This window comes from Rattus norvegicus, chromosome 7, assembly GCF_036323735.1.
Source record: "Rattus norvegicus strain BN/NHsdMcwi chromosome 7, GRCr8, whole genome shotgun sequence".
Taxonomy (NCBI): domain Eukaryota; kingdom Metazoa; phylum Chordata; class Mammalia; order Rodentia; family Muridae; genus Rattus; species Rattus norvegicus.
Window position 1 is genome coordinate 54,743,820 of NC_086025.1, and position 11,055 is coordinate 54,754,874.

An 11,055-nucleotide genomic window follows, 5' to 3' on the forward strand; every position below is an offset into this window, starting at 1 on the left:
CAAAAAAACAAAAAAAACAAAACCAAAAAAACAAAAACAAAAACAAAAACAAACAAAAAAAAAAAAACTGCCAAGGGGGCAGTGTGTGAAAGTGGCTTACAGAAACAGCCAGAGCACGTGGCTCCAAGTGGAGTGGGGACTCTCGGGAACCGTTTATGCTGCTGTTTAGTCATACGGCAGCAGCATGGTTACTCATACACCTATTCATGCTGGAGGTTCTAGCAGGACAGTCAGACAAAAATGTGAGTTAAAGTCAACCACATTAGAAAGGGAAGAAGAGGATCCCATGTACAGATGGCATGGTTGTACTGGCTGGTTTTGTGTGTCAGCTTGGGGGATTAGGCAGGTCAGGGTGGATCTGGGAGCGGTGAATATGATCAAAATGCACTGTGTAAAATTCTCAAAGAGTAACAAATATTTATTTGAAAACACAAGTGGTGAAGTGATTGGAGAAGTCACAAGAGGCAGACATGGGAGCAGTAAACATTTATTAAATACTTCCTAGACACATCATATACAAAAGAGGTAGCCGGGGCAGACGTGAGCCTGAAGAACTAACACACCATACTAATCACTAATTCTATAGTAGAGAAGTACAAAGTCTGCACAAGTAAGACTTTATAACAGAATTTTCAATCCTGCCCGAAGGAAAATAAACTATACATATAGTTCAATTTAAAAAACAAAAACAAAAATTTAAAAGTTGTGCTTAACATAGTGGACTGCTACACAGCATCAAGTCTTAGAGCACTGATGTGCTCCAGGGACGACGGCCTGACAGAGTGAGGACCTGGAGTGCTCTCTGAGAGCTCCTCCCAGAAACGCCCCAGCATCTGCAGCTTGCCCTCCTGTGGCGCCCACTGCTCTGCAGTTGACTCATATGTCTTTTGTCTGATCGTCTTCTTCAAGCTTTCTGATTTCATTTTTTAAACAATTTATAGTTTCACGACTTGCTTTTAATCTCTCCTTCAGCTCTGCAATCTCGAGGCTTGTTTTGTTCTTGGCAGCTTCTAGTTTTTCTCTGGTTTTCACTTCAAGTTCTGCAACTGAAGAAGAACGTTGAGCTGAGTCACCTTCTTATGTTAAGGGACAGCACAGAGGACAAACAGCACTTCCTAAGGCCACTGTTTCCTGCATGAAACGTGGACAATCCGGGAGACAGAACATTGACCATGGTCGGCCCAGGGGACAGGAAGTCTAAACTCCCACAGAGGGGTCATGCTGCTTTCTACAAGAACGAGACTGCAGCTACTAACTCACAGCTGAGGCTTTGAGACATTGTTTGGTTTTCTCTAGCTACATATTACTTTAGAGTAAGGGGCATACAAACCCAAGAAATGCCAGTGAACCAATCAAAACTATTCTGAACTAATGCACAGGTGCAATTTATCTAACAAAATCATCACCAAAATAAGCCTCTAGCTTTTTTCAAAAGAGGAAACTGACTAAACTTGAGATCCAGCCCCACCAGCCGTGACACTTAGCTCATGTCTGAACGCCCACTGCCTTGCTTGTGACAGGAACCGTAATGGCCCAGCCCTCACATTATCTGTTGAGAAGACTGTGGTGAAGTAGAGATGAAGCACCCTCTGCTGCCTCCATCCCTCTCTACCCTGTTTGCAGAGTCTCTCACTGAACCTCATCTTCCTGTCTCTGCATCACCAGCTCCAGGACTGCAGGCGCCTGGCACCACATTCAGCTTCCCACAGGGTGCTGGGGACCCAGACTCAGGTTCCTGTGCAGACAAGCACCTCACCAGTGAGGCCACCTCCCCAGCCCCGTCAGAAGACATTAAAGGAACCAATGTGTACAAAGTAACTAGAAAGCCGTGTGACATATAAAACACTTTACTAACTATTATTGTCATCATTTATATTGACAAAAGAATGTTATTATTTGAAAATTTCTAGAGGCTGGTGGTGTAACTTGTGGTAGAGTATGCCTAGGTGACATCCTGGATTCAATCCCCAACAGTGCAAAAACAGTAATGAAAACAAAAACTTTATCTGGATACAGTAAACATTACTAAATAAATGTATTAACTACAAAATAAGATCTATCTACTTAAATATGCTAGCTGGTCAGCATGGTATTGTTTTGACAAAGAAAAACTCTTGCTTGTAGCCAACATCACCACCTTGTGGACGCCTTGGGTAACTGCTGCTCACGGAACACAGCAGTTCTGTCAACACAGTGAAAGTCTCTAACCTTGAAATCAGAGTAGAAAACTCATCCTTGCTCCCTATTAACTGAACTCAGTTATTTCTAAGTCTCTCCCATTTGTAAGTCAGGCTCCACATGACAGCGAAGCCTGGCATTTCTTAAGGTTATGAGGATTATAAGGACCTAAGATTAAACCTAAAAATAAATAAATAAATAAATAAGCCACTAATCAAACAATCCTTTCACATTACTGCATAGGTTAAATTAAGTGCTTACACTCTGTTTCATGCTTATAGGCTCCCAATGTTAGCTGGCGAGATGTGGTTAACAGTTGCTGCATCATTGCTGTAGGGTCTTGAAATATCTTAAGGAATAAAACAAGAAAAAAGCCAATAACTAAAGGTCTCCAACTTAAATGCTTTTAAAACTCACTGTGCCCCCACCCCCACCCCCTCACGAGGTCTTACCATTTCATCGTAGAACTCTGAAACCACGGTCTTTTTCCCCAGCATGGCATTGGTGTCAGACTGGAAGAGCTTCAGTAAGTGATACAGAGTCACCTAGAACACACACAGGGTCACTCTATCCAGAGGCTCCGCCATCCCCAGGACACTCCATCAGTGAGTGAGTCAGTCCTTCCTTCCTGATGTGAGACCCTGGGTGTTTGAGGCTGGCCTCAAACTCACTAAGCAGCAGAAGGTAGGCCTTGAACTGCTGACCTTCCTGCCTCCAATCACCTGACACTGCCATTGCGTTAGCCGGAGTAGGAGGTGGAGTTAGTAAACATCAAATTCCAGAACTTGTTCCAACTTAGGTGGCAAACCAAACAAACTTCCAGCCCTCTGTTTTCTTACCAGGGACCCTTCTCTGTCCACATTTCAGTGGGGACATTTTACAGTTGGGGGAGGCTCTACTCAAGAGAGTACCTCCAGAGAGTAAATGTACCCCAAACAGTTTTCTGTCCACAAATTTACTTGGGAAAAGATGTGCAGGTGGGCATGGTGGGGCATGTGTGTGAGGTGGGTGTGGTGGGGCATGTGTGTGAGGTGGGCGTGGTGGGGCATGCCCATAATCTCAGCACATGAGAGGCAGAGGCGGGAGCATTTCCAGGGTCTAAGCTAGCAGCCTGGGCTACATAATTAAACTGCTAGGGGAAAAGTAGTTTTCTAAAGTAATAAAAAGTAGTAAAATCTCCAGTGTGAGCAAGACACTCCACTAGGGGCATAGTCAGCAGCTCCGTAAACAGCAGAGATGTAACACACTGGCCCTTATAGGAAAGGCCATGGGGTGAGAAGGGCTGGACTGCTGACCTTGTTTTTTCCCAGGATACCAAAAACAGAGCTGAGATCCGAGGTGATGTCATGGCAGACAATGAACAAGGCCTGATGGGGTCTCCATCTATAGGGAAGGTGCCCTAAACACCCAGAGGGGCCCACATCCCATTGAGCAGACTCCAACCTCTGAAATAATTGGCAGGATTTTCTGTTCTCTTTCTTTGTGTTGTTCTCTGTTGCAGGGACTTAATTCTGTGGCTGGCAAGGACGTGAAGGTGAGATGAACCAGCCCGAGACATGGGGTTGTAAGATCTGTTTACATTCAGACTCGCTAGGACATTAAGTCCCCCAACCCCCACCCCATCAATAGCACGTTCAAATCACCTATTAGGACCTGTCCGAGTGGTGTTTAGCTCTCTGAATGGTCGGGTGACAGTAAGCCTGACAGATCCTAAACGACAAGGGAAGGCTTATGGGAAGATTACCAACAAACACCAGCTTATGGGGGAAGTGTGACAGTTGCACATACTAAATGTCCTATTTTCTTCTTGCGAAGGTTAATGTTACTCACAGGTCTTTCGTTAGGGTCAATGAAAAATATTTTGATGATTATTTCAAATTCACCCCATCCTGTTTCAGTAATTTCATATGGAGGCTTAGTGACGACTAGAGAGAGGGAAGAAAAATAAAACAATTGCAAATTACTGATTTAGTTCCTGCTCCCTGGGCCTTTAATACTCATTATATGATGGGCCAAGAACTGAACCTCACCTCTTAACGGATTGCCATAGCTTTCATGTAACTTAAACTGGATTTTCTTCACATATGCTGACATATCCTAAAACAGAGAGAAATCAGCTCTCCAACGCAAACAGACTCGACATTGTACACAATTTTATACACTACACTTTCCTTCAAAGTTAGCTCAGGACTCATGCTTGGTTTCTTCTCCCAAAAACAGAACAAAACAAAATAGGCCAGCATGGTGAACACACCTTAAATCCCAGCACTCGGGAGGCGGAAGCAGGAGGACCTCAGTTTTAGGTCAGCCGTCACTTAGTTGAATTCCAACCCAGATAGGACTACACAGTGAGAACTTGTCACACACCAACAAAGAAAATAATGTCCCAAAACCAACCAACCAAAAAAACCTGACAACAAAAACTCCAAAACAATTTAACACAGCAACAGAAACAGAGCCATGACTGTGCCTGGGAAGGGGTGAAGGGAGGAAGAAAGCCAGCCCTCCTGTGCCAAGTTCTTTTCTATCACTTGTTCTGCAAACCTTGGGTTTTGAGGGAACATGGCTGTTGAGACAGGTCTTACTATGTAGCCCAGGCTGGCCTGGAACTTGCCATCTTCTTGCTGCAGTGCTGGGTTTATGAGTACCTGTCACTGCCATCTGGCTCAAATTCTGCTTTTATATGCACCAATAAATAACAATTCTGACTTCCATCAGAAACAATAGCAAGATCTGGTGTTTTTATAGAAAGAGCTATCCCAAGAAAACCATGTCTGGAGTCAACCATTAGAAACAATGTCTTTGCATATCTGGCCAGGGGTCCTCGTCAGGTACATTCCTCTGCTGCTTTCCACCTTATTTTTGGGGAAGAGGGTCTCTCACTGAACCTGGAGTTCACCAATCATGCGTGGCTAATTGACCAGGGAGCTGAGGTATTATCATGTTTCCACGACCAATAATGGAATCACAGGCCCGGCCCCCACCAGCTTTTCACTGCTGCCTTACATGGGTGCTGGGGACCAACTTAGGTTCTTTGCAAGAGCACTGCTTGCTTACCTGCTGAGTCATCTCCCTAGTACCTTATGTTAATTTTAATCAGAAGACATTTTTGAAAAACTGTTTCTATGAAGATGAGGGTTTTCATTTTATTGTTACAGACAGGGCTAGTGGTAGGAATTCTATAATGGGCCCACTTCATACTTGGAAAGTTACTATACAAAATTTCAGTTTACTGTCAAGTAAACAAACTATACTGCAAAAACTAGTTTCAGGAAAAACAAAGCCTACCTCGTTTCTGTACGGCTTTACGTACACCGTCCACTGGTGAGTGTGTCCATCTTCTTCTCTCTTCTTTCCAAAATACCGGGCAACATTACCATAAACTATTGGCTTAACGATGGTAACTCCCTAAAAGAAAAGCAAGCTTAAAATCAGCAAATATTGAGGTTGGGGATTTGGCTCAGTGGTAGAGCATTTGCCTAGCAAGCGCAAGGCCCTGGGTTTGGTCCCCAGCTCCAAAAAAAAAAAAAAAAGAAAAGAAAAGAAAAAAAAATCAGCAAATATTTCACTACCACCTGAGTAAACAACAGGGGCAACGGGGACTCGTTTTAGGGTTTACCAATGTCACACTCATTTAATGTTAGCACAATGCTTCCCATGTGAGGGGCTGGAGAGACGCTTCAGCAGTTGGAGCATTGCTGCTCTGGCAGAAGACTACAGTTTGGGCGTCCTGTGCAGCACAAATGGAGGTCAGGGATGATTTGCAGGAGATTCTCTTCCTTCCACCACATGGGTCCTGAGGCCTGAACAAGGTCATCAGGTTTGGTGGCAAGTGCCTTTTACCTGCTGAGTGAGCTGTCCCATGGCTGGAAAGATGGCCTGAAATGTTCTACTCTAAATCACCATGTAAAAGCACGAGTATTTGGTGAAAGGAAAAGAAAATGCCTTCACAAACCTAAAAGCTAGGCTACTGAGTTCAAGCTGCCATTTTAACTGGCTCTGCTTGCCGGTAAAGGCTTTTAAATTAGCCTATGGCAGTGTTTACCAAAGTGCAGCACAAAACCCAAGGACAGTTTATGAGAAAATTTCAGGGCAAGCATTTCCCACTGCTATCACTACTATGTATAGCACAGTTTGGGTATGAAGTAGCTCCCCAAAGGCTTAGGGCTGCTCCCTAGCTGGTGGCACTGAGAGGAGACAGGACTGTGGAAGCACTAACCATGAGTTAGTACTCGGATCAGCTCATTGAAGAATGGCCTAGGAGGAGGTGAGGACAGGGGAGCACACAGGCCACCTAGGTTGGGTCTCTCAAGGGCCAATCTTGTTCTTGCCTCACCCCCGACCCCACCCCAGCTACCAAGGAGGAAACTCATTTGAGGATTACAGGCCTAACTTTCTCAAATTATCCTAGACTAAAAACCGCAAACTTCTAGACTTAGCATGTGCAAGTAGAGAAAAGTTTTCACATTAACCCTTTGCTCTGTAATCACTTCCCACCAGCCGGACACCTTACCTAAAAGCTTGGTCAAATGCACAGCTCTACAAAGCCTCTTACTCTAACATGGACTTTTACCTGGCATTTCTTTCTCCTATTGCACATCAGGGCTTTAAGGTTTTCGAGGATTTTTCATCTTATGTTTACCGTTAAGACAGCTATGGATGTATAGACACTAGGATTAAGATAATCATGACACTGACAAAGATTTTAAAAATGAAGTAGATTGGTGTAAAAATGATTTAAGAAAAAAATTCCTTTCTGTGGTGAGATCTGTAAGTAGGAGTTAAAAGGGGCGCTGGGAGAGCATCAGGAACCAGTGCCTTAAAAAGTAACCAGTGGATGTAGGAAGGTGGAAGGGGGCGACCTGGAGAGATGGCACACTGGGAAAAGACGCCTGCAACACAGGCTGGAGAGGCAGGGACTACTCCAAAGACACACCCATATGGTGACAGCAGACAACCAACTTCTGCAAGTTGTCCTCTGACCTCCACCCCTATTAATAATACATGTACAATGCTTAAATGTGAGGGAACAGGATGTCACAACGTCCAGCATTATACTGGGACTCTATGACAACCTTCACTGAACACGAAAGATGCTAAGCGCTCTTTGATGACTTTACTAGCACGGGGCTTCAGGAATGACAAGGCTACCCAGGAGCCACAGTTACCTGGTCAAGTAAGGACGCCCTAGCCAACCCGGAACCTTTGTTTTTGGCGGGACGGGAGGCGGTGACGGGGACCAATGAGCGCCGAGCTTCCGCTCTGCGCGCCGCGGCTGCGCACTGACCTTCACTCTCCCGCCGGAGTCAGGCCCAAATTCCGCCATTCTCTTGAACATATTGTCCCAGGGAAGGAGCCGCGGCCGCCAGGGAAAGAGCTCAGGCCGGCGGCCTCGTCGCTCCCCTCACAGGCCCGCTCCTCCCGCGCAAGCCCGGGCCGAGGGGTTCAGGCCGGAGGAGGGCGGGTCACCTGGGCTTGCGGCGCCGAACAGCCACCTCCTCCACACCCTCCGCGTCGGGGTCGGCCATTCAGCCCCGCGGTGGGCGAGCGGAGCGGAAGCGGGGATGGGGGCGGCGCATGCGCAACGGTTTTGGGCAGCTACGGCGCACGCGCGAGGCTGCTGCCTTCCGGGCGAGAGCTAGTTGAGCAGTTGTAGAGAGAACCGACCGAATGGGGAGATGGGAATAGTTTTAGGAAGAATTCCAGAAGTTAAGGATAGGGGAGCACCCAGCACCAAAATAGTGAACTTTTGTAACTTTAGGGTTGAGATAATCCTACGCACTTCAAGATTATAGACTCGAATCAAAGCTTCAGATAACTGGGTGTGGGGCTGCTAATACTGTTGACATGAGTTCGATTCCCAAGGCCAATATGATGGAACTAGAGAAAAGACTGCTGTCCCCTTCCCCTCCTCATGGCTCAATCTATTTTGCTGGCCATGTTCAGTCTGACTCTTCCAGATACCTTGGGCTGTTTTCTCCTCGGGCTGTTTTCTCCCTCATATCTACAGTAAAAACCTAAACCATATCTAAGAGGGATCTTGTCCTTATCTTCATTCACCATTCTTCTCTTTCATCCCCATCCCCAGTTGGAACCCTTATTTCCAACAAGCCTCCCTCCTACTTTCATGTCCTCTTAATTTGTGACTTATTGGGTTTAATTGGTGTTTCCTGTCCTACCATGGATATTGGATTCTTTACTGGAGCAAGAGAAGTTCAGTGGCTCCTAAACAAAACGGCATCTCTTTCCCAAACAGTCATGAATTGTCAATAGTACCTCGGGAAAGGGTGAAACCCATGGGCCCCTTTCCCCTATCCATGATGAAATATTAACATGCCATTCTTAGGTCTTATGAAGATACCTGCAGCTCCAGTAAGTTCAGGAGTGCAATGGTCTTGTCATGGCCAGAAGGTGTCGTTTTGCTGCATGTCTCCCACTATTTGGCTCTTTATATCCCCTTTACTGAAATACTCCCCAACCTTGGAAGGATACAACTGTCCCATATAGTGTTAAGCACACCAGCATCTCCTATTTCCAGTACTTTGGCTAGTTTTGAGTTTCTGTATTAACCACTGCTCATTGCAATAAACTTCCCTGATGAAGGCTGGGCACAGCACTAATCAATGAGACTAATCAAGAGATTGAGAAGCAAATTTGACAGCATGGTCAATCAATTTTTGCTAATCTTTAATAAAAGGTTTTGTTTTTTACTTTATTATGTGTGTGTACGTGCACACACACATACACAACACATACAACACATACACACATACATACAACACATACAACACACACACATACACAACACATACACACACACACACACACACACACACACACACACGGCATCTTTAGACTTCAGATTATACTTTGCGGCAGTCATCTTGGATCCTAGGGATCCAATTCATCATGCTTGATAGCAAATGCCTTTCATTTCGCCAGCCCCTGTTTTTGATCATCTTGGCTGTTTCTATAGTCGTCCTGTGTTTTGGGGTTGTCCTGGCAGTTCTTAAGTATGTGCTATCTCTGTTTCTTAACTGTTCTTTAAATGTCACTCCCCTTCCTTGATCACCTGATATAAGCTTAGAGCTTCTAAGGGAAACATCCCCCCCTCCCCAGGAAGAAGCAAACAACTCCCAGGTTCAGGAAGTCCTGAAGCTAACAAGGTGTACAAGGCCCCTTCCCAAGGTTAAAGAAGCGGTAAAGGGGGGCTGGAGAGATGGCTCAGTGGTTAAGAGCACCAACGACTGCTCTTCCAGAGGTCCTGAGTTCAATTCCCAGCAACCACATGGCGGCTCACAAACATCTGTAATGGGATCTGATGCCCTCTTCTGGTGTGTCTGAGGACAGCAACAGTGTACTCATATATATTAAGTAATTTTTTTCTTTTTTTTTAAAGAAGCAATAAAGAATGGTTGGGGGAAGAGAGGAGGCAGAAGTCTCTCGCTCATCCTGTGGGGTTCACTGGGGGAAAGTCTCTGTCCTACTGTGCTGCCTGAGAGTCACACAGCAAGCTCAAGGTTGTAGAATTTTGAGTCATCACCCACTCTGGCCTGGGCTTTTCAAGGATGCAACTGCCTTTGAGGCAACCCTGCTCCTGTGAGTGACCCCTCACCCAACTGTTGTAAGTAACCATAGTTGACTCATTGGTTTGCCAGGGTGGACTCTGCTCCAATTGGTCCAGTTGCTTTGCTCCTCAGGAAAGGTCTCTGCTCTACGTTTACTCAGACTTATGATACGACCTAGACGTCTTCAACCTGTCTTCAACATGGGAGATTGAAGAATAAGAAAAAAGTGTTGGAATGAGCGTCTACCATGTTCTACTCATTATTCTAGGTGTTTGGAAGGTAGAAATAAGCAACAGAGAAGAAATCTGGCAGGGTACAGTGGGGAACATTCATAACCCCAGCACTCAAAGGTCAGAGGCCGGAAGTGTTCAAGGCCAGCCTGAGCTAAATCGGAAGGCAAAGGCAAATCAGGGCACAGTGACTGTATTCTCAGGGCCGGCACTGTATTCTCAACACTCAAGAGGCTGAGGTAGGAGGCTTGCTGAGAGTTCAAGACCAGACTGGGTTACAGAGTAGGCACTAAAGACAAAAAATGATAAAAAAGTTTTAGTTAGCTTGAACAGCATAGGGAGGTCCTTTCTCAAAAAGGAAAGAAATACAATGAACCAATCAAAAACGAGCCCTCCTTCCTCTCAGGACAGGTTTGGTATAGTGCAGTATTTCTCAACCTTCTTAGTGTTGCAACCTCTTCACAGTTCCTCATGCTGTGGTGACCCCAACCATAGAATTGTTTTCATTGCTGCTTCACAACTGTAACTTTACTACTGCTGTGTACAGTAATATAAACACATTTGATATGCAGAATATTTGATACAACCCCTCCCCCCGAAAGGGTCATTTGCCCCCTGGGTCGAATAGTGCCTCAGAAAAGTGACACATTAAAGGCAGCATCCAGCTATTGGAGGACAGAGCAGCCCCTCGCCCACTGAGGGGGAGGAGCCTGAGGGGCAGGGCATCAATTATACAGCAGGGCAATGTTGGGATATCGATCATACCACATCTATAATTGTCAGAGAAGAGCCCTAAATGATGGAAAAGCTAAAAATAAAAATAAACTCTGTGATGGAGTTATTGGGGGTAAAATGTAGTTTCAGTTCAAAAGATTTAAGGATAAGTGTAGTGTAGATGTATACATCCTCTAGGTTTCTCCACCAACAGTGCCTGAGAATAATGGCATCTGAATGCACAGATAGCTTTATCTTGGGGTTATGAGTGGGCCATGGTGTGCACGTGGAAGTCAAAGAATAACTTCTGGGAGCCAGTTCTCTCCTTCCACATGTGGGTTCAGGGAAATCGAAGTCAATCATCA

General features: G+C 45.4%; 1 protein-coding gene across 1 annotated transcript; it reads right to left on the reverse strand.

Moving 5' to 3' along the window:
* Positions 1 to 400: 400 nt before the first annotated feature.
* Yeats4 (YEATS domain containing 4) lies at positions 401 to 7,542 on the reverse strand. The gene is made up of 7 exons (NM_001127527.2): positions 7,466 to 7,542; positions 5,467 to 5,586; positions 4,209 to 4,275; positions 4,009 to 4,103; positions 2,631 to 2,723; positions 2,440 to 2,527; positions 401 to 1,046 (listed from the first exon to the last, which is right to left on the reverse strand). Exons 1-7 carry the CDS (start codon positions 7,514 to 7,516, stop codon positions 877 to 879), a joined length of 684 nt encoding a protein of 227 aa, NP_001120999.1. The 5' UTR covers positions 7,517 to 7,542; the 3' UTR covers positions 401 to 876.
* Positions 7,543 to 11,055: the final 3,513 nt, after the last annotated feature.